The sequence below is a fragment of the Choloepus didactylus genome, chromosome 21 (assembly GCF_015220235.1).
Source record: "Choloepus didactylus isolate mChoDid1 chromosome 21, mChoDid1.pri, whole genome shotgun sequence".
Classification (NCBI taxonomy): Eukaryota; Metazoa; Chordata; class Mammalia; order Pilosa; family Megalonychidae; genus Choloepus; species Choloepus didactylus.
In genome coordinates, this window is record NC_051327.1 from 34707735 (window position 1) to 34731386 (window position 23652).

Sequence of the window (23652 nt, forward strand, 5' to 3'; positions counted from 1 at the left end):
ACTGCATGTCTGCATGTGCATATTTGTGCATGTCTGTCCTGGTGCCTGAAGGGGCACATTTGTGCGAGGTACATAAGTACACAGGTCTGTGTGTGTCAGTATGTCTGCCTGAGCCTGTGTGTAGGTTAATGTGTGTGTTGTATTTGTGTGAGTGTGTGTGTGTGTGTGTGTGTGTGTGTGTGTGCACTCGGGGTTCAGTACAGGAGGAAAATCAGTACAGGAAGGCAGCAGCTTGGAGAGCTGGGGCCAGGAAACCCCCTACCCTTTTTGCTGGAAGATGTGACAGTGATGATGACTCCCATCTGTTCCTCGTGCGAGCGCTTTCCCGTTTTGAGTGGGGACGGGAAGGAAAATTCGCCCAGGAGGGGGGCCTCCTCTGGGCTCCCCGCAGCCTGTGCTGTAATTGCTGGTGTCTGTGCTCCCGTGCCCCGCTCCCCAGGAGCCCTGTGGGGCAGAAAGAGAGAACACCCAGAAACACGTGTTCACACATCCCGCTGAAGGAGGAGCGGAGGCTGAGAGTTTCCGGCGACCCTTAAGGCGCCTCGCGCTGGTAGGTTCCAGGGTGTTTGGACGTTCCCTTAAGCCTTTTCTAGTCCCTTACACCCAGAAGTGTAACATTGGTACCGGATTTCACTTCCTCTTGGGCTCCAATTAAGAATGAGATCCTGGAACAGCCTGGTATTGGAGACTTGATGAGTAAATGAATGAATAAAATAACTTAAAATAACTCCCAGCTATTAATAATAATGAGTACTAAGAGCTAGGATGACAACGATATAAACAGCACAGCATCTGGAGCCCTATTGCCTCAGTTCGAACCCGGGTCCCACCACTTGCAGGCTGGGTGGCCTTGGACGAGTTATTTAACCCCTTTTGAAGCTTGAGCCGGGACCCCACGCGCAGACGAGGCCCTGCCCCCGCAGCAAACGACGCCTGTCCCGCTCCCACGCTGGGACCCACAGCAAGTGCGGCCCGGCCGCCGGAGACCCCGCCACGCATGCGCGGCCCTGGCAAGTAGGCGTGGTCACGGGGCGAGGCGGGTGGGCGCCCGGGGTGAAGACTGGGTCGCGCCTGCGCATACCATCTGCCATGGCGGCGCCCTGACCTCTGCGGTGAGAGGACCGGCCTGGACTCCCGGCTGGGCCCCGCGGCGGGTAAGCCCCCAGGAAGGACGGCAAGACGCCGTAGGGTGCGAGGGCCTCCCGGCGCCGAGCCTGGCTCTGAAATCTCCGCTCCCACGGACCCGCAGCCTCAGTTTCCCCTTCTGAGCAAGAGTGTTGTGGGGGAGGAGTCCTGACTTCATCTGGGTTTCTGCCCGGGATCCAGGCAGCCCCCTCGGCTCTGAATTAAGAAGGAAGGCCGATGCCCGAGCTTGACTGACTGTTGAGAAGGCGATGAATGCCTAACCCGTAAGGGTGGGCTTCAGGGCGGTGGCAAGACAGATAAAGAGAAGCCCCTCGGGGAGAGGGTTCCTGGAGCCCCTGACTCCGACTCTGCGCCCCTGGTGCTTGGTTCCTCCAACTTCCCAAACTTCACAGCCTGCCCTTCGTTCCCCAGCAGCGACGGTCATGAACCGCTATAGAGCCGCGCCTAGCTCCTGGTTGTTGAATGAATGAGTGAGTGGTGAGTGAGGGGCCCCTAGCAGGGAGAAAGACCAGAAGGGGGGGTATTTCAAGCTCCTGGGACCAGTGGACTGCTTCTTGGGGCACCCCTGACTAGAGAACCGTCAGGGGAAGAGGGTATGACCCCCACAGCCTTAGAAGAGCCAAGAATTCCTGTCAGCCCAGCTGGGGGTGAAGGGAACCTCCAGTTGTGGGAAAGGAGTGGGGGTGGGGGGTGGAAATTGGTGGGATCCAGTCTGCCATCGAGCCCCAGCATTTCCAGAGGGAGATTCTGAGTCAGCTGCTCACTTTTAATAGTAATTATTATTGTTGTCATAATGATAATCCTTTTATTTGAGGGTTTTCTGCGTCCTAAGCTGTGAACGAGTTCATTTTCTCAAGTAATCCTCACACAGGCCCGGAGATAGGTACAAGAAAGAGGGCCTCCTTATTCTCAGATAACTGGCTCTTGGAAAAGCCGCATAAATCCACTTTGCCTGGGACCTGGAGAACTGGGTACATTTCCTGGGAAGCCTGTGTATTTGGAATTTTAAAATTGAAAATTCAGCTAGAAATTAATATGAGTCTGTTTGGTCTGTATTTAAGAAAATTTGATGTTTAATTATAATATGCTCATTTTTGGAAAGCAAAGAACATTTATTTTCTGGGGTATCATTTTTCCAACAAAACTGCTCTATAGCAAGAAACAGCATCCTTTGGTTCACATTTGATTTTCACAGCACCATCAGAAAGGACCTTTTTCTTTTTTTAAACTACATGCAGATATCCTCAGTTTTCCCCCAGGATATCTCTCAATCCTGGAAGCCAAATCCCCCTTTGAAGCACCTGATTGTGATAGGTCTGGGCTATTTCTTCCTCTTCTTGGATTCAGTCTAATTAGCCAGTCCTTGTTGGTCCAGGGCTTTGCCTGAGGGTCGAACATTTCACCTTCATCATTTTCATTGACTTCATGAAATCCTGCATTGCTTCACCAGATTTGCAGCCTCACTTCCCAACCCATTTACTTTTTGCTGGTTTGTAGTGTTGAGTAGGAAAGCATGCTTGAAGGCCAGTTTAATTAGGGCCTAGCTGATGCTTGAACATTTTTGTGTTGGGACAACTTTTGCTTCCTCCAGCAATCTAAATGCAGGAACTCCAGTTAGGCATACTCAGATCATGATGAGGGCAGCCTGGGTAATGATGATCCCATTTTCTAGCTGAGGAAATGGAGGCCCAGAGGGTTTTCATGCCATAGCTAGGACACACAGCCGCCACTTCAGGCCCAGGAACAGTTCTTCCCTGGTAGGTCACTGGTTATGCTCAGGTTTGGGTCAAACAGCTGAAACCAACCCCAGATAGAGGAAGTTGCTGGCATGTGTTAACACCTGCTATAGACCACGAACTCTGCTCTGGCACTTGATCTTGCAGTAACCCTCCAAGGTGGAATGTAGCTGAGGAAACAGAGGTCCAGGGAGGTGAAGTGGTTTTTCTCAAGTTCACACACAGCTAGGAGGTGTCAGTCCTGGGTTTACACTTTTATCTGCCCAGCCTCAAAACCCATGGCTCTGTTTCCATGGTGCTGCCCTTCGATGCTTTTGATGAGGTAGAACATTTGGTTGGAGCAAGATCCTTCTTGTTTTTGACCTCTTTGCCTCAGGCATGACTTTCCAGATTTTAGTTGTTGCTGTATCACCTTCATAATTTTTCTGTATCTGTATGTCACCTGTACAATGATTTCCTTAGTAGTTTTCCTTTAAATCATCTCACTTTTATTTTTTTAAAGAAAGCTTTTAAAAAAAAACAAAATCTGTATGGGCAGGTAGAGTCACCTTCTAGAATGGAAGAAATTAAAGGAAGATAACCCAATGCAAAGCATAAATTGCATCAGGTACTGGTTTGAGGGGAAAAAAAGCTATAAAAGACATTTAGGATGGAGAAAGACATTAAGTGAGAGGAAGGGGTAGCAACAAATAAGATTTAACAAAGGTCTATGAATACTGAAACTTTATATAATTTATATAATTATTTAAACTTTATATAATTTATATAATTATATGTGTTTTTGGATGCTGGGGTTTTGGAATGGCTAGAAGGAGGTAAGTGACATGGTGGAACTAAAGCCTGTAGCATCCTTTGGGATTTGCTCTATAGCTGCTCGTTGAATTGCTTTAAGGCACGATATTTGTATATACCTTGTATTGCATAATAGGGAAGGGACTGAGACTGTGAAACTGTAACCCATAACAGTTTTTGAAATTACGTATGTAACTGCTTGTTGAGTTGTACATCGAGAGTTGACACCTTTCTGTATGTGTGTTGTTTTACAATAACGGAAGTGACTGAAGTTGTGAAACTGTGACCCATGACATTCTTTGAAATTTGTTCTCTAACAACTTGTGAAATTGTACTTTGAAAGTTATCGCTGTTATGCATATATATTAAGGTTCACAATAAAAAATATTAGTGATACAGTTTTTTTTAAAAAGTCATTTAGGAGACAGTTGAGAAAATTGAGTGGGCTGGGTTTTAGATGATATAGGAAATAATTATTAATTTTTCTTAAGTCAGCTGGTGGTCTTGTGGTTATATAGGAACATGTTCTTACGAGATAGATGCTGGAGGAGAATTTAGGGGTAGAGTGTCGCGATGCCTGCATCGTACTCTCAAACAGTTCAGGGGAAAAGATAGATAGATAGATAGATCATTGAGTCTGAGCAGCAGGTATATGGTTGCTTATGCTATTCCCTCAACTTTCCTGTCTACTTGAAAATTTTCATAATAAAAACATTGGAAAAAAAAAAGTAAAGGACATTTCATTTGATCACTATAAATGAGAAGCCAGATTCCTTGCATAAATAAAAGGTAACCATGAAAAGAAATAACATTGCAAACAAAGAAACACAAATTCTAGCTGGACTTTTTCCCTTGCCAAGACAGACTTGAGAAGGGACGCTCTTTCTCACGGGTGATGCAAAGCCGCTGACCCTCTGCTTCAGGGATGTTCACACCCTGCCCTCTGCCTCCTCCGTCCTGCAGGTGCTCCTGTCCCAGGATCAGTGCAGGGCCGAGGCCATGGTACAGGTGGCTCCCACCCCAGCCATGGACGAGGTCACCTTCAGAAGTGACACAGTGCTGTCCGATGTCCACCTCTACACCCCGAACCAGAGACACCTCATGGTGCGGCTGAACAGCATGGGGCAGCCTGGTAAGGCCCTGGGTGGGTGGGGGCGGCCCAGCTCCCCAGGTCCCGTCTTGTCTTCTGCTTTCTGGTGCTTATCTTTTTGGGGAAAAGACCGGGAAGGCTGGGTTCTTTAACTGTCATCCCCACACCATTCCTCGAGTGCTCTTCGTTTGTTGAGTAAGCTCCAGGATTCCACACTAGGAGTGTAGAAGTGAAGGGGCGAGCTGTGCCCTCAGGGAGCCCCAGGGCCACCGGTGCCAGGGGGCTCCATCTGCCCACTGCTCACCACCCCCACTGCCTCACCCTGGTCCTGCCACTTTTGCCGCCTGCCAGGGTTCCTCAGTCTCCTCTCTCCCAGACACCCCATCATTTCTCCTGCACACCCTCCTCCCACTCACCTACCCCAGCAGCCAAGGGGATCTTTTGAAAATGCAAATCATTCATGTCCCCCCCCTGATGAAGACCATGCAGTGGCTTCCCGCTGCTCTCAGAGTAAAACCCAGGCTCCTCAGCCTGGTCTGCAGGGCCCAGCCCCTGCCTCCGTGCCCACCCTCACCTCCCTCGCTGTGCCATGGACACTCTCAGTTCCTCTCTGTACCTCAAGCCCTGCACTCACCACATTCCCTTGTTGCCTTTGCTTTCCCTGTTCACTCAGCCTGGAACATTCTCCCCCCCAGTCCTGGATCCTCAGACATCATCGCCACAGACAGGCCCTCCCTGACCACCCTTCCTACCATTAGTTCGTCTCCACCTGGCCTTTAAAACTCTTTCCAGTTGGTGATCAGATTTTTCTGAAAAAAGGAGAGGATGATTACCCTGATTACCCTGTTAGCTGTTGTCCTGTCATGAGAATTATTAACCTCCCTTTCCCTCATGTGCCGATTTGGAAGAGACATTATACCAGGGATTGGCAAACTACACCCCACGGGCCAAATGTGGCCCACTGCTTGTGTTTGTAAATAAAGGTTTATTAAAATGCAGCCATGCCCACATCTTCATTTACAAAATTTTTACAATCTGACCCATTACAGAAAAAGTTTGGAGACCCACGTATTACATGGTTGCCATATCTGTCACATCATCCACTTTTACTGTTTTCATGGCAGTTAATAGGCGGCCTGTAATTATCTTATTTACTTGTTTAATGTTTGTTGCTCCCCTGTCCCTAAATGTAATTTTATGAAAGCAGAGACTGTGTCTGTGACATGCTGCTCTGAATCCCCAGATCCTAGCATGGCACACGGCACCCAGTCAATGGGCAGTGAGTATCTGTTGAATGAATGAATGAATCTGTGAGTGTAATTGGATAAGCATAGCCACAGAAACTGGATAAACACGATATGTTGTGGGAGCATGGAGTAGTGGCCTCTAATCCAGCCTGGGGGTAGAAATCACCCAAGCTCTGTCCTCAAAGCCAAGGGGAATTTATCCAAACACACAAGTGAGGGAAAGGCATTGCAGGCAGAGGGAACAGCCCACACAAAAGCCTAGAGGCATCAACTTTAGCCAGGCCCTTCCTGCCATGGACCTGCCCATAGTATTTGTAATTCCATTTTCCTTGGAGAATTCAGAGGACAGTGCACCCCGTCTTCAGTGAAATAGGTGTGAAAGGCTCATGGGAAAGAACAGGCTGAATGGCCACTGGGTACAAGGCAGAGTCAGCAGCCCATCCTGGCCTCACAGACCAGGGGAAGGGGCTGTTTCCTCATCTGGATGGGGAGGCTCAGGAACCTGAGCTCAGAACAGAGAAGTGACTTGCCCAGGTGAGACAGCTTGGGGGCAGGTGGAGGGTCCCAGCTCCTGCCACACGTGCTCATTGAAACCTGTCCTGGTGGCCTGCAGCCACCACATGGTGAGGGGCACCCCCAGCCCTCATCCTGTCTCCAGGCCTAAAGAGGGGGCGATTTGGGGAGGAGGGCGCAGGCTCAGGAGCCGAGCAACTGCATGTCATCTTGCCTTGGCCACAGACTGCATGGTCTTGCTCTGCTCTCTCTTTAACTGCTTTGAGCCTCAGTTTCCTCATCTGTAAAATGGAGCAGTTGTGGGAGTCAGTAAGACGTGCTGGCCCAGTGCTGCATTGTAGATGCTCGTAAAATGGCAGTGGCTGCTGGTGGCCCTGGTATCATGGCTGAATCAGATGGGCCCTCTCTGCTGGTATGGTTTGTCTTCAGCTGGCCTTTAAAACTTTCCAGTTGGTGATCAAATTTTCTGAAGAAAAGAGAACAAGAAGCAGCAGACACTTTGGAAATAGTCTCATCCCATTTTGGTTTTTGTCTTGCCTTTCAGTGTTCCTGTCCCAGTTCAAGCTTCTGTGGAACCAAGACTCTTGGACAGACTCAGGAGTCGTGGGTGGTGACCATGGAGATGGTCACCCAGAAAAGACTCCACCTTCTGGGGCTTGCTCCCCTGGCCAAGAAGGGGTGAGGGCTCAGCTGGACGAGGATGGGGATTTGGACGTGGTGAGAAGACCACGGGCTGCCTCGGACCCTGACCCAGCGGGGCCCCCACGAGACAAGGTACACCCCACGATTCTAACACAGGAAGAAGATGATGTCGTGGAGGACAGAGCACAAGAAAGCAGCCTCCACAGTGTCATCAAAATAGGTAAATAAAGGTCAGGCTCTCCTGCTGCCAAGGCAACCCCTGTATCAATCAGGGAACAAATAAGCTTTGAGCACTGGCTCTGAGTTCAGGCCCATGCTGGGTTATTACAGGGCAAAACCTGTTAGCAGAACCAGCTCAGGTGAGCCCAGGAGCAAGCAGAGCCACTACCAGCATGGGGAGCTTTCTAAAACACACAGATAGTTCTCTCTCTTGCTCAAGAATCCTTGGTGGCTCCCCATTGCCCTCAGGATAGAATCCAAATGGCTCAGCGTGGCTTACAAGGCCCTGTGTGATGTGGCCTCTGATTACCTCTTAAGCCTCAAATCACACCCCTCACCCCTCATCCCCTTCCAAGTGCCTTCTTACCTGTGGGCCTTTGCTCACGCTGTGCCTCCTTCCCGGGGTGCCTGCCTCTGCTTCTTTAGCACGTTCCTGATTGTCATTCAAGTCCCAGCTTAGCCATCATCTCTGATGGGAAACCTAGCTGCTCCTTCCTCCTGCATCAATGTTCTGATCTCACCTGACAGGCTGGGCAGGTGGGGTTGGGAGCAGAGTCTGTGCAAGACTTGGCCGGGCTGGGTGGGCCGCAGGGAGGATGGGAGCGTCCTTGGGCTGGAGTGTGGCAGATGCAGAGGGATGCGGACAGAATTCATCTGGAGGAGCGTCCTGGGCCGATTAGTGGGGAGGGAGCTGGGAGCTGGGAGCTGGGTAGGAAGTGAGAGGTGACAGGAAAGGGGAGCAGGAGAGAGCTTTCAACAGACACACAGCAGCGGGGTCCAAAGTGTCCACTCCCCCGGCATAGGGAGCAGAGGAGAGGGGTGTGGTGGCTCTGAGATGTCAGCTCTGGTGGCCTGGCCCTCTGGAAATGCCAGGAGCTCTTGAAGTGCCAGGTGCAGTGAGGAACGGGGCAGGAGGTGAGCCAGCGATTTCTAAGCGTCTGTTGTGTTCTATACTTTTTTACCACCATCACCTCTGCAGAGGATGCACAGATTGAGCAAGTAACAAGTCCGAGGCCACACAGCTTGTCAGAGGGGGTGGGAGGAATTTTGCACCCATCCTCTCTGTCTTCACAGCTGGGATGTTTGCCACCCCCCAGTAGAGCTCTGATTTCAGTCTTGATTTTTCAGTCTTTGAAGCTGCTGGAGAGAGTCGGGGTCCCTGGTGGTGCCTGGGGTCCCAGGTGGAGGCCTCCCCAGCACCGGCCCAGTCAGGGTGGGGACATGTGGCCAGTTGAGTAACTCTCAAAAACAGACAGACAAAACAGCTCTGCTAGCCATCCCGTCATCTGTCATCCATTCAGCAAACAGTTGCTGAGGGCCTCTGTGTACCAGGCAGGCTGTGTTCTAGACCATTCCAGTGGGGGAGTCGTGAAATTCACACTGGAGCCCCTGCTCTGTGTCCTCACAGCCTTTCCAGGGAGGGAAGATTTTTCTCATTTCACAGAGGAGGGAGCTGAGGCTCAGAGAGGGTTGGAACGTGCCCAGGGTCCCCCAGCTGGTCAGTGGCAGAGCTGGGATTGACAGCCAGGTCTGTGGGATGCCACGTGTTCTAACTCCACGTCATGTGATCAGAACATTTGAAAGTACTTTGGGAAGTTCCCTTTCTCGGAGGGGTTGGCGAGGGCTCATCTAATAACCTCCCTGGGAGGGAGTGGGGAGGCAGTGCTGCTCACTCCATGGAGAATATTTAGCCACCACGGTGTGTGTAATGTCCTGGGGCCTTCTCACCCTTCATGCTACAAAGGCGGGCCCATGGGATGGGGTGTGGCCAGCTTCCCCGCCTGCTCCCCGCCCCTGACCCCACCACAAAGCCCTGGTGTCGGGGTGCTCAGAACTTCACCTTCTTTTTCATCTCACTGCCAGTCGGTGCCTGGCTGCTGTGAGGGAGGAGAGTGGAAAGGGGATGCCAACGCCTGAGCTTAAGTGACAGCTCTAACATTTCTTCCACATCTATAACAGTTCTATCCGCAAAACATGACTCACCCCCGGCCCGTGTGCTGGCCTTTGACTCACAGCCACCACCCCCCCCTTAAGAGTCAGGTGTACATGGACAAGTGTCTTGCCCACCTGGAGCCTCAGTTTTTGCACCTATAAAGCGGGGGCAGGAGGCGGCCTGCCTCCTGGGCTGCAGTGACAATTTAATGAGCTAATGCCCCGTCAGGCCTGGCCCAGGGCTTGGCACAGAGTAGTGCTGAGCAGATGTCACTCCTGACACCCTCAGCCTTTGGCCCACAAACCAACCCTTTTTTTTCCCTCAGATTATGGACCCATTTCACACACTGATAAAAGAAAAACTTCCTGGGGGTGGTGGTGGGGGGGTGTTTTCCAAACTATTTCAGGGGGTTAACAGAGACACATCTCCCCCCCGAAAGTTCCCCATGGCCCGCTAGGAATCCACAGAGCCAAGATTCAAAACATGGTGATAGTTTTGTCTGTTTTATAAACTGAGCCTCAGAGAGAATCGGAACAGGCAGGGCAGGAGCTCAGGCTGTGGGGTTCCCAGCATGTGCCTTTTCCCCTGACTGCGTGAACTGGGCCAGCTGCTCCATTCTCCGAGCTCCATTCCCTTGTCTCTAAAGTGGGGCAGGCAGCCCCCGGCTGTGAGGAGCGAGGGAGGTGCACGGGAAGCTGCTGGCGCAGTGCCTGGCACACACAGGTGCATGGGAAACAGCGGGAGCCCCTGCCGATGCCTGGGCCCTGGTCCCGGGGGCGGGGGGACAGTGGCCGAGAAGGGAGGGGCTTCCCGCGGGTCTGTAGCCCGTCGCCCCTTTGTCTCGCTCACCCTGGGGCATCCCCTTCTCTCCCTGTCAGGCCACCCTGGCATTTTCTCCTGTCATCTGTGTCGGCAAAAATCACATCTGAATTCAGTTTTTAACCAGACTCCCACGTGACTTGATTTTTAGGTCTTCCTTTGTTTCCGTTTGGCTTTAGAAAAACACTTGGATGAATTTTTATCCAATTAGACTTTCTTTCTGGCTGCTTGATCGTGGGCTGGTCAGTGCCCCTCCCCAGGCCTCAGTGACCCCAGGCCGGGTAAGGGTTGGGGACTGATGGGAGCAAGTGGTTTTCAGACCTTCACTGAGCCCTTGCCCTCTGCTAAGTGTTCCCTGGTTGAACCCCATTTCAGCCGTCACTGTGAGCTTAGAGTCACTGTCCTCCCGCAGGGGAGCAGGCCTTGTGAGAATATAGCTGGGTGGGGAGGCAAAACTAATGTCCAGGAAGCCACTCCGAGAAAATGTCTCACCTTCCCGGTGCAACCCTGAAGATGCCTGGGGCCGGGGAGCAGGGGGCTGCCCAGGAGGGAAGGAGATGGTGGGAGATGGGGAGAAGGCCACAGTAGGGGAGCGGCGAGCGAGGTGTGGGCAGGGGCCGTGGGAGGTGGGGCGGCAAAGAGGGACCAGGCAGGGGCCAGGGCGAGGCCGTGGGACTGAGGACCCCGGGGAAGGGCTCATCGCTGCCTACCCTGCCCCCCAACCCCGAGCCTTCAGCAGGCCGAGAAATTCACTGCACCCTTCACCCAGGGAGAGGAGGGGCAAGTCACATAACATAAAATTAACCATTTTAATCAGCGGCATTCAGTACATTCACAGTTTTGCGTGACCTGCACCTCTGTCTAGTCCCAGAACATTTTCATCCCCCCAGAGGAAACTCCATTACGATTAAGCTGTTGCACCACATTTCCCTTTCCCCACCAGTGCTTTCCACACCGCGTCTCTGGGGCCCCTTTCAGGTTCTGCCCTGCTGCAAGAGAAACCTCCCTCCTCCCTCCCCTTGGAGGGGGGCAGCAGTCAAGCTGCAGAGGCGCCAAACTGGAATCCCACGCCTGTGCACCCTCGCTCTGCTCTGCTTCACCTCTCCCAGCCTTGTTTTCTTCTCTACAAGGGGAAGGAGATAATACCGGAACCTGTTTTGTTGGGTGATTTTGAGGATCTGATGAGATTCTCTCACAGAGTGTTCTGCACAGGGCCTGGCACGAGAAGCATTTTCCCCTGACATTTACATGTGCCGAGCCTCAGCCTCAGAGTCAAGTGGGGACAGCCATAGCTTGTGGGTTGTGGGGTCCCTGGAAAGCCTCAGAGGAGGTGTCCAGTGTCCTTCAGGGAAGGAGCTCGACTGTTGGGTGTGTTGTGGGCATGTTCCTGTCTCCTTGTCAAACCGCAGGGCCACGTGCCAGGCCAGAGCTACCGGAAGCCCTTCTGAAGAGAGGCCACTTTATGCAAAGTGACTTCCAAACCGCCACAGCAAAGCCAAGCGCCATGTGGGTGGGCGCTGCGTTAGTTGCCTTTGATTGCCGGGTCAGATTCTAAGTCTACATGGAGGGCAGCAGACATGGGTCAGATTGATCCGGGACAAACCTCAGAGGGAGCAGTCCAGGTCCCAGGAGGACCCTGTGCAGCCAGTTTCTCCCCGTCTTGGGGACAGAACTGCTGGCTTGTAATCCAGGCCCTGTGGTCGGAATCACCATCTTCAAACAGGGCCGCCCTCTCGGCACATGGAGATGCCCCCACTATTCGTGGGGGCCGAGAACAAACTTGGGGCGTGCAGGCCACCCTCCCCACTGCCAGGGCAGACCCTCCCGCTGTCATTCCCCAGCCTCTCCCTCCTTCGCTCTGTCCCTGCCTGTTTGTTGTGAGCATGTGGTTTGGTTTGTGTGAGCGCAACGAGCCTGCAAAGCTGCCCCAGTGTGCCGGTGCATGTGTGGTTTAATTTGTAGCCGTTACCATCTCATTTAAAAATCACAAGAGCACGTTCTTAACTGAATAGCAAAAATGTTTTACAGCATTTTTCTCCTTGATGTGGTATTTCTATTCGCTTGTCCCCACCCCAGAATTTTATCCTAATATATTTTATCCTAATATATTCTGTGCTTGAGAAACCGTTATCACTTCTCTTCAACTAAGAGGAGGATATAAATTCAAACTTATTTTGTTAATTTGTAGTATGGTTCTAAGTGGAAGAAGATATTTTGGAATGAGTTGCGACTATTATCTGCATGCAATTGATGAAAAGAACATGAATCTATTTATAGTTGTAATATGCAATTACTGAACATTAAAAAGTGTGATGTGATGGGTGTGTGCGAAGCATATGGTTTCAGTCGAGTCCTGCCGGGACCCTCATGTGCAGTCTCAGGGACAGAGACACCCGTTGTCGGAACATGTCGCCGTGGTGCCCAGTCTGAGAGTGACACACAAACCCCTTCCCAGCTGGCAGCATGGCCTGTATTTGTGCTTCTCCTTAGAGCACCTACCTCCACAGCCCCCTCGACATGCTGGCCGCCTGCCGTGAGTCCCTGCCCGTGGTTTTCTGTCCGTCCGTTTTCACAGTGGGCATTTCTCTTTTGGTTTCCGTTCCGTCCAGAGCACACCATGGCCACGCCCCTGGAGGACGTGGGCAAGCAGGTGCGTAGGTCCCCTCCGCTGCCCGCAGCCTGGCGTGTTCCCTGCGGGAGCCTCACGCACCCGTCGTTTTGTCCTCCTGCCCTCCAGGTGTGGCGGGGCGCCCTGCTTCTGGCAGATTACATCCTGTTCCAGCGGGATCTCTTCCGGGGACGCACCGTGCTGGAGCTCGGGGCCGGCACAGGCCTGGCCAGCATCGTGGCCGCCACCGTGGCCCGGACCGTGTACTGCACAGGTGAGGACTCTCCGTCTCGGGCCCGGGCATCATTGGCCTCACAAAGCCTGTCCTCACTTGAGGAAAATGGGGGTAACGAAAGTGAACCTTGGCTGCTATTGATTGTTCTTACCATCTTGTTCCCCAGTTTTCTCCCCTCTTTGTTTTATTCTCGATATAGTCAGATTGCCCCAGCAGCACTGCACTGAGGTTGCGGAGGCAGCGTCACAGGTACAAAACCCTTGAGGTTTGTGAAGACACCTGGTGTCTCTGCACTTGTCCCTGCTCACCCCTGAGAAGGAACGTGCTCCCGGGAAAGTCTCCTAGGTCCCCTTAGAAGGCTTTAAAAAGCAGTGTGTTACATTTTTCCTGAACAGAGAAGTCTTGCCCACTCTTTGTAGAAAATTTTTGAAACAGCAAATAAAATTCCTCCTAAGTCTACATTGCCCAGATTCATTCAACAGTGTGCAATTTACTGAGCCCCCATCATATGCCAGAGATCCAGCAGGAAATAAAACCACAAGTCACTGCCCTCAGGGAGCTTATGTTCTAGAACATATATTTTACCTGTTTGTATAATTTTTGCCATCTTTTTTCTTTGTGTGTACATGCATGCAAATAAGAGCCGAAACGAAACCATATGTATGTGGTATCATATCCTTCCTTTGGAAAACATTTTATCATGAGCATTTTCCCTTGTTAAAAGTTATTTGTAAGCATGACTCTAATGAATAGGTAATATTTTGTCTTTTTTTTTTTTTTTTAACATCGCCCTGTTACTGTGAATTTGGGATATTTCCATGGTTTCTATTTTTTCATGTTTATCAATAACACTGAGATGAACGTCTTTGTACATCGTTGTCTGATCATCCTTAGAGTGGATTCCTAGAAGGGGGTATGACCTTTCTTAAGCTTTCGATACATAGTGCCAGTGTACATTTGTTAAAAAGTTTATTTTGAAATAATTTTAGATTCACATAGAAGTTGCTAAAATAGTACAGAACACTCCCGTGTATCCTTCCACCAGCTTCCCCCAGTGATCACATCCTGCCTAACCAGAGGACAACAGTCAAAACTGCAAGTTGGCATTGGCACCGTGCCATTCGCTAAACTACAGACTCGCTGTGCTGCTTGAAGAAGAAGTACAAGTTCTCTCTTCTCCCTTAAAAGTCTTCAACTGATTGGATTAAATCCAGCCGATTGGATTCTCTCATTGCGGAAGACACTCCGTTAGTTGATCACGGTTGTAATCAGCCCCAGATGCAATCAATTGACTGATGATTTAATAAATCAGCCTTCTGGTTTAATAACCAGCCACAATATGTCCTTGCAGTAAGGGTTAGGTAAGTGCTTGCTTGACCAGACACCTGGGCACCATCACCTGGTCAAGGTGACGCATGAACCTAACCATCACACTTGCCAAAGTGCTTTTTAAAAAAGAATGCACCATTTTATAAAAGTGTAATTTTCTCATTAGCTGAGCATTATTATTATTATTATTATTAAATCTTTGTTACCTGCCAGGCCAAATATAGTATTGCTGAAGTGGTTTGCATTTTGTTGGTTCCTGGTAGAAGTTTCCATGGCACAGGACTTTTGCTGCTTCCCCACCACAGGTCAGGAGTCTGCAGCCCCCTCTGTTTGCTGCTCCTCGACAATTTTATATAAATTGCCAGGGAGCACTTCTCAGAATCGAGCCACAGTGAAGCACGTTAAGAACCTTGCTGCTATGCTTAGTGCCCAGGATAGAACGAAGTTGATTTTTCTGTAAGAGAGACCCGTACCGGCATGGAGAAGAGGGCTTACGTTTACGTGGCACGTTGGCAGCGAGCAAAGCCCTTTCACACAACAGCACCTGGTTTTCACCTCACAGTGACACTGGGCAGCAGCCAGGGAGCCTGTGACCCTCCTCTTAATCCAGGTGAGCAGACTGAGGCTCAGATTAAATGGCTGGCCCCACGTCACTGACAGCCACACGGCCCAGACCGCTTGACTCGTGGTGCCTTTCCTTCCTGTCCGTGGTTTTCAAACTTCCATAGAGCAGAGTGCCATGAGCTCCCTCAGGGGCCACCGAAGGCACAAAGGGGGACCAGCCCCTAGCCAGAGATCCACCTCTCTTATCCATTTTCTACTTTGGATTCCACTTAAGACCTCTTTTGACAGAACTTTCATAAATCATGGTATAAAGGCCACTGAACTTGCCCTGACTCTAGCCAGGCTTGGTGCTTCCGGCACACACCATCAATATTCTCTCTCTCAGTGGCCCTAGAAAAGGGGCAGGTCCATTCCCTCCATGAGCCAGGGCTCCCGCCCAGCAGTACAGGTAGTCTAGGCCCCAAGCTGGCAGGGGTGAGGGTGGGCTGTCCCCACCCTTGGTGGGCCGGCCAGGTGGCGTTAACCGGACATTTCGTATCTTCCACACAACGTTCCCCAGGTTGAAAATTAATTGTTGGCTAAGGACTGCTTCCTGCAGGCAGGGACGATTCACTGCGCTGTGAGTCAGTCCCATGGTGTGATGAGGAATCTCGCCTTGTCCCAGGAGCCAGAGCTCAGAGGCAGGGAGGCATGGAAGTGGATGGAAGGAATCGCGCAGAGAGAGCATGTCTCCAGCTGTCTGAGCCTGCTCTGCACCTGGACCGATTACATCAAAACACCCCGGGTCTGATCAGTGCTCTGGTGTCCAAAAGTGAGCTCAGTGTGGAGTCAGAGAACCTGCATGCAAATACCAACTCTCACTCTTAGCAGTTGCGTGACTTTATTCAAGTCACTTCGTCCATGAACTGGGAATCATGATACCAACTCATCAGGTCGTTATAAAGGATCCTTAAAAGGATGAAACAGTCAAAGGATGGACCATGGAAAGCATCTTACCCTTTCATCTACTCAGCAAATATTAGCAGTTTTCACCGTTTCTCTCTGGAATACACACAAGTCTATCCCCACCAGGGTGAGAATCCTTATTTAGAAGGGAAACTGAAACAAGCCTTCAGGTGACCCGCTTTTCATTTTGGCAGCAAAAAACAGAGGAATAACTTTTCTAACTCAAGTTTGCACCTTTCTGCAGGCACACCATTTTCCTTAGTGCTGTCGAAATCAGCTCTCTCCAGGCAAAAACACGGAGATGAAAGTGCCATGCAGCTGGGGCTTTGTGACACACCCTTCTGTCATTCCAGATGTCGGTGCAGACCTCTTGGCCATGTGTCAGCGAAACATTGCCCTCAACAGCCACCTGACCGCCGCCAGAGGTGAGGCCCAGTGGCCCTCTCTGGGGAGGGAGGTGTCTCTGTATGGCAGAGGGGACAGAAGCCCAGTGCAGCGGTACCAGGGGTCAGCATTCCCCTTGCTTCCCTTTACGCCTCGGTGAGTGGAGGAGGAGACATTGTCTTGGCCTTACCTGGCTTCAGACTATAGGCGACTCTGTCCTTGGGTCCATCTCCTCCTTCCTGCACCCACTCCCATGTCTTACTTCAGTCCTCTCTTGCCTGGATGTCGGCAGTAGCCACCTACCTGTCCTCCCCAGCTCTGTGCTGGCCCCTCCAAGCTGTCCTCCGTGCAGCAGCCAGAGTGACCTTTCTGAGATGCAAGGCTGACCACTTCATTCCCTCTAAAAAACTTCCAGGGGCTCCCATCACCTTTGGGGTAAAGTCCCAGCTCTTCTCTGACTCCCAAACCTCCGTGACCTGGCCCTGTCTGCTTTTCCCGCCCTCCTCTCCTGAGAGCCCCACTGTCCCGCCCTGCCATCCGACATGCTGTGGACTCGGTCCACAGACTCCTCCCTCTGCCTGGAACGGCCTCTGCACCCTTCTGCCTGCCAGTCAGATCCCTGCGCCGCCTGCAGGAGGAAGCTCCATGGTGGACGCTGGCAGCCGGCTCCTGACCCTGCCACCCCTACACCCCCTCAGAGCAGCCCTAGGAGCCGTTTCAGATCAGACCATGCCAGCCCCGCAGGCTTCACACCCTCCAGAGGTTTCTCATTGTTCCTGGCATCAGGACCAGATTCCTTTGCTCCTCCTGTGTTCCGCTGGTCCGTCCCTGCCCCCCTCTGCAGCTCTCGCTCCACCCTGCCCGGTTCCCTCTTCCAGCCTTTGGGGCCACCATTGAGGCTCCCTCCCCTGGGAGCCTTTGCACTTGCTGCTCCCTCTGCATGGACAGCTCTTCTCTCCCTTTTCTTCTTCCTAACACCTAATCTTCCTCGGCTCTCCAGCCCTCCAGATGTGATCAGAGTCCCCTGGCAGACTCACGACACCTCGAACCATTGCATTTTAACATTTGTGGGTGAGTTTAGTTGACTGGTGTCCACCATCCCTCTAGACTGCAAGCTCCATGAGGACAGGGACCATATGCAGGCTGGATCCCCACTGTAGCAATCTGTGGGGTGCCCGGTGTGCAGCAGGCAGTGAACAAATCCCGGAAGGAAGGAGCCAGCAAGGAAGGGAGCAGGCATGAATCACCTCTTGAAGCCTTCCCTGACATCCTCCAGTCTGACGTTACAGTTCCTTTCTCTCCACCCGTCACCTGGCCTATCCTAACCTTACCCTAACCACACAGTCTTGTAGTTGTCCTTGAGCTTGCCAGTCTCTCCTTCTAGGCTGGCTGATCCCCAGGGCTGGGAACCATGTCTAGCAGATCTGTGTGTTCCCTGTGCCTGGCAAAGTACCTGAGACTCAGCACTCAGAAAGTGCTGAAAGGATGGATGGACGGAGGGGAGGGAGGGTGGGTGGATGGATGGATGGATGAATGGATCGGTCAGTCAATCTTGGTGTACAGTGTAAAAGTTTATCTTTCTTCCTAGTTGCTTCTAGAGTATGGGGGGGGTTCTGTTTGTTTTGTTTTCACACAGGTGGTGTGGTCAAGGTCAAAGAACTGGATTGGCTGAAAGACAACCTCTGCACAGGTGCACTGTCCTCTCTTATGTCCCATTTGATTTAGATGTTCTCCTGTAAAATCTCAAGCCATCAGCTCTTTATCATGACTACTGAGCTGCTGTCCCACTGCTGCCACATCCCTGCAAACTCACAGCAGCTTCCTCTGTTGGTCAATGGGTGGCAGCTGTCATTGCTTGAGCACCTTTGCCTGCTGGGCACCTTACATTCATTTTTGTTACTTGGTCCTCCTAGTGTCACCATGTGGTATGTGTGATAATCCCTGAGTTAAGAGTGAAGATTGAGGCTCAGAGAGGTTAAGTGACCTGCCCAGGGTCACACAGCAAGTAAATGGCAGCATCAGAACCCAAATAGGTCTGACTTTAGAGCTTGGGCCCACCAGACAGCAGTGCCCCAAGGATCCCTGCTGGCCCCAGGCTGGGAAGCTTGCATGTGGTGGCCTGCCCTCTGCACCCGGCAAGGAGTCAGGACATGGATTCAGGGCCCATCGGGTGGGCGAGTTTGTAAATTACTCTTTCAAGTTATTTCAGACCTGAGCGCTTGCTCTTTTTTTGTGTGAAGCCGCCTTTTTCCCTGTCAGACGTCACACTGATGGGTGAGGACATCCTGACTCACTGAGAGCCTGTCACCTGCCAAGTACTTGCATATCCTGTAGGTCCTCTGACCTTCCCAACAATCCTGTGAGGGGAGCTGTAGCACATCCTTTCTAGAGACACAAAAACCGAAACCCAGAGAGGTGAAGCTACTTTCCCAGGGTCACACAGCAAGGAGAGGGGGCTGGAGGGCCATGAAGGAGGTGCGGGTTATGTCCTGCAGAGGGCCGCTGGCCAAGGCTGCCATGAGGCTGCAGTCCAGCCCCCCACCCCCACTGGCTGTGGCAGGCTCTCAGCAAAGTGCCATCACCCTGACACAGAAGGCACCTCTCACTGGGGTGCCCCGGCTGGGCCGCGGGAATTCCCCCCCATCTCTTCTCCTGGACCTTCCCTTTATCTCTCTGGGAGAGCTCATGGCAGGCAGAGAAAGGAATGAGCCTAAAGCGTCCTTTCCTTTCCCATTTCATAGATCCTGAGGTCCCCTTCAGCTGGTCAGAAGAGGAAATTTCCAACATGTACAGTCACACCACCATCCTGCTTGCAGCCGAAGGTAAGAACTTCTCCTTCGTCACTCACGTTGTGTTGTTACGTGTGTTTAGTAAAGCACTGTGTCCCCTCACCCCACTGAGTTCTCTGGTTTTCCAGACATGTCTTTGCAGGGCATTCTGTCGCATCTGTGTGCAGTTTTCATTCTGAGAACTGTTGCTGTTTAAGTTTTTAAAGATTCTTGCCATAATGTCCACATGTGTCCTCCAAGAAATAGATTGTTTAACACTTACCTATTTCCCCGAGGCCTTTTTTCCTCCCCGCAGTGTTCTACGACGACGACCTGACTGATGCTCTGTTTAGAACTCTCTCCCGACTCGCCCACAGGCTGCACGGGGCCTGCACCATCATCCTGTCAGTCGAGAAGAGGTGAGCGTTGCACCCTGAGAACAGGCTTGGCATCCTGTGTCAGCCAGACCTTTACCTTCTAAATGTGTTCCCATCTCTGCCATTGCTGTTCCTGGCGGCCACTTCTTGAGCACCTACTGTGTGCCGGGCTCTGTGCAACACCTCATTTAATCTGCATCCTAACCCCTGCCTGGGCCCTGTCTTCCCATCGTACAGATGAGGAGAAGAAGACCAAGAGACCCTGGGGGACGGATCCAAGCCACAGCTAGTAGGCAGTGACGTTACCCGAGGATTCGAATGCAGATCATATACCAGAGCCAAGCTGCTTCGCCACCACAGCCTAGAGCCCCCCTTGCTAAACTTCCTCTCTGGGACGCCACCTGTCTCCTCTGCGTCCCCGGCCTCTGTCCTGTCCCTAACTGAAACTGAGCCTTGTCACCCAACAAGGCCCCTCCAGGACTTCTCTGCTAAAATATTATCCCCCCGTTTACCGATCTATACAGCACTAGACACATGGCACACAGTTTTTCTAATACCTACAATAGTCCACAATGTTCTGGAGGTGATTTGGAATATGGAGCCCAAACCATCAAAGCAAACATACTTATTGACTCAGCAGTTCAGCAGCTAGAAATTTACCCTGTTAAATGGCTATGGCATGTGCAGAGCCACACAGACGTGCACGTCTGCTGCAGTGCTGCTCTGTCAAGGCACCTCTCCCCAGTGCCGGTGTGCAGCCCTCATTGGGTCCAGATCTTAGAAACTGGAATGGAGAAAATTGAGACTGGAAAAGTTGAACACTGGCTGGGTGTTTGATACTGAAGAATTATTGCTAAGTTGTTGATGGGGTGTGATAACGGCATTATAGTTTTGATTCGAGTCCTTATCCTTTTTCAGATACATACTAATATTTACAGAGGCAATTCCGTGCTGTCTGGCATTTGCTTTTTAATAATCCGGGGGCAGGGGAGCAAGGACAACTGCAGGCCGTGGTGGACCAAGGCCGAGGCCAGTGGCGGGTTTGTGGCACTTCATAGACCCAGTGCTCTCTCCTGCTCTGTGTCTGAAATTTTTCATCGGAGGTTTCAAAAAGTAAAGAGAACAAGGCAAAGAGTTTAAATTTCCAGTTAAATAGTTTTGCAGATTAGGGCATTGAAACGTGAGAAGGCAGAGCTGGGAAGACCCGGTTCCCAAGTCGCCCTCTCTGTGGAGTCTCCCCAACTCCAGTGACCAGGAGGCAGTCGGTATGTCTGTCCTCTGTGCTCACTAAGTCCTTGGCCTGACCCCCGCCATTGCCTTTTGTTCATTGTTCCCACAAACCTTACAGGACAAAAGCCTTGAGCCAGATTCTGTGCCGGTGCAGGCGGGTGGGAGGTGGGCAGAAGGCCACAAGCCCCGTCCTCACGGGCCGGCCCAGCTCCACCTCTTGCACTGATCTGTGGCCCCTCAGAGGCGGGGGCACCATCTGCATGTTTCATGTTTTGTGATCTCGGGGACAGGACACCACCTTCCCAAGCCCCGGTCCCCACATCCGTAAAACACCTCCCAGCAGTTGTGCAGATTTGGGAAGGAAACACGCTCAAATGCTTAGGACATACCAGGCACCAAGTAAAACTCCACTGGTGTGAAGAGAGAGTGGTGAGGCAGCAGGAGAGCAAGTTGAGAAAGAGAAAAGCCAAACCCTCCCCGTGAATGATGGGCAGGCTTGTGTGTCGGTGGTCGGTTTCCAGGCTGAACTTCACGCTGAGACACTTGGACGTCACGTGCGAAGCCTACAACCACTTCCGCTCCCGCCTGCATGAGCTGGAGAAGCTGGCAGCCGGCAGGACTCGGTTTGTGGTGGAGCCCATAGAGGCCTCCTTCCCGCAGCTCCTCGCCTACGAGCGCATCCAGCAGCTGGTAGGTGCAGGCCTGCAATGGGCTCTCTTGTGCTCTGATGTGATGCTGTTGACACTAGGGCAGGGGCGGTGATGGGCTGAGTCTCCAGGCATGATCTCCCACCCCACGGTCCTGCTGAGGGCAGAGAGCAGCGTGTGGGTGAGGCTGCAAGGCTGGGTGCTCTCTCTGGGAAACCTGGGATGGGATCCACAGCCTGTTCTTGACAGTCACTGTCCCCAGGGCTGGGCTTGCCAGGCGCACTTTCACCCTCCCCTTTATAGAACATTCTTTCCCCTTTGGGCAGTTCAGACCCCAGAGGAAGCAAGACCAAGTGCGGAAGCTTCCCTGGGAAGGAAGTCAGTGGGAGGGAACTTGGTTGGGTTGAAGATCTTGAAGCAGGGGCCTTGGGGGTGGCCAGCTAAGGGTTGCATCTTTACCGTGGAAACATACTGGCCTTTTGGGCACGATGGGCTTGTGTGACTATCGGCAGCCCTCAGACCCTGACACAACTGGATTCCGTCCCACTAAGCGTCTTGCCGATCACCCTCATCACGTAGCTGATGGGCGCCTGGTGAAGCTTTTTCACCCACTCTCTGTCAGTCCCAACAACAGCCAAGACAGGAAGTGTCGGGGGGGACTGGCTCCCATAGCCACGTTACATCCTCTTTCCAGCCAGCTTCCCTTGAAAGAGCAAGTTGAGAAAGAAAAGCCAAATCCTTCCTGTTAATGATGGGCAAGCTTGTGTGTCGGTGGTAATTCTAAGGAGAATTACCAGGAGCTGGATTCAGACATCCAGAGACCGAGAGTTGACCTCTTTTGTCCCCTTTGTGTTTTGGTTGTGGCCTCCCTTCCTCTGGGGGCTCGGAGGCCCGGGTCTGACTCTAAGGAGCAGTCAAGAGCCCTGTCTCACCACTGACTTTCCCTGATTGAGTGCAGTGTGGAGTCCGTGTCCTTCTGTTCATTCCTTTGCCACCTGTGCGCGCCTCCTTGCCCCATCAGCTTAGTCAGCCTGCCAGTCCATGGTGCGCACAGTCAGACCTCTAAACAAAAGCCACCTCTGCCAGAGAGGACACGGGATTTCCCCCAAAGAACCAGCATGCTCTTGTTCTTTCTCGGTAACACCACGTGACCAAGAAAATTGGCTCCTCACAAAATTCAGCAGGCACTGTACACGGGGCTGAAGACCTCTCGACGTGGAGAGGCTGTGGCGAGGTGCTGGCGGCCTCTTAGCCCTTCAGTTGCTGCCGAGGCTTTGTTCCTCCTTCTGTTCCTCAGTAAAACAGGAAGAACAGCCCGGAACAGCAAAGAAACAAGAAGCTCCTCGAGCAGTGCCTGTGTTCCACATGCTGCTTAACTGTTCTTTTCTTTGGCTATTATTTTGCCTTTATTGACTGTGACAGCCTCGTTTGCTTACTTCAAGTTTAGGCCTAACACTCTCCTCTCTGCCGCAGGAGCTCTGGAAGGTGGTTGCAGAACCTGTGACGTGACCTGTCTCATCGACAAGGCATGGAGCCTCCTGCAGAGCAAATGGCAGTTCTTGGCTGTTCCTGTAGTATGTTTCTAATAAAACCAGAAGCTCACCAAAGTGATTCCTTGAGATTTTATCATTTGAAGAAACGGCAAATGTATATAACCCAGGATGGTTTTCTGGTTGCTTCCCAACAGCAGCCAGCGAGTTGATCGTGGGATGTCACTGTGAGCGAGTCAGGCAGGTGGCCTGTGTGTCAAGTGCTCCTGGCTTGCAGTGCATGTCCCAGGATGTTTCGTGGGCTGCTTGGTCACCTGGGGCAAATTTTCTCAACTTGATTCCACTCAAGTAAATTACTTTGTGTACTTAACTTGGGCGCCAGGAGACCGTGGCTGTGGGGGTAGTTTTTTGGCTCCCCTCTGTTGACTGCTTACAAATGTCTTTAATAGAGTTACCGCAATGGCCCTAATGATACCAGTTGGCACAAAAGCCTCATTTCCTTGCAGGGTTGAAATGCTCCGTCTCTGGTGAGGGCTCCGTGCGGAGGCAGTAGGAGCTGGTTCAACCCAGCGGAATCAACTGAAAGGGGCCCTAGGTTTTCATTTGCACTATGAACGAAATCAGGTGTGCTCCGAGCAACGTGAGAGCCTCAGCCTGGGACTGGTCAGCCCCCTTCCTCCATCTTGCGTCCTGTCTGGTTTTTTGTCTTTTTCTGTCCTGTCTCTGCCCTCCCTGTCACTCTCCCCCCTCACGCCATCACTCTCTCCTCCTCACCAGCTGGAGCTCATCTTCCTGGTCCATTTCCCCTGCCCTGTTCCTGCACATTCTCCCCCAGGGCCCGGCCCGGCCCCTGCACCCTCCTCACCTGCCTGTCGTAGCCCAGACCCTGCCCCTTGGCTCCCTTTCCGTCCTTCCCTCCAGCTCCAGCCGTCCCACCC

At 52.0% G+C, this 23652-nt stretch overlaps 1 protein-coding gene across 4 annotated transcripts; it reads left to right on the top strand.

Annotated features, from left to right (window-relative positions):
- The first annotated feature begins 1081 nt into the window (after positions 1 to 1081).
- On the top strand, positions 1082 to 22835 carry METTL22 (methyltransferase like 22). Of its 4 annotated transcripts, none has more exons than XM_037814728.1 (11): positions 1082 to 1623; positions 4638 to 4806; positions 7069 to 7386; positions 12747 to 12787; positions 12875 to 13019; positions 16172 to 16243; positions 17839 to 17892; positions 18944 to 19024; positions 19287 to 19389; positions 21099 to 21267; positions 22698 to 22835. In XM_037814728.1, exons 2-11 carry the CDS (start codon positions 4674 to 4676, stop codon positions 22731 to 22733), a joined length of 1152 nt encoding a protein of 383 aa, XP_037670656.1. In that variant the 5' UTR covers positions 1082 to 1623; positions 4638 to 4673; the 3' UTR covers positions 22734 to 22835. The 4 variants fall into 4 exon arrangements, with proteins under 4 accessions (XP_037670656.1, XP_037670658.1, XP_037670659.1 ...); XM_037814729.1 differs by having other exon boundaries at positions 1087 to 1154; XM_037814730.1 differs by lacking the exon at positions 12747 to 12787 and having other exon boundaries at positions 7069 to 7298.
- Positions 22836 to 23652: the final 817 nt, after the last annotated feature.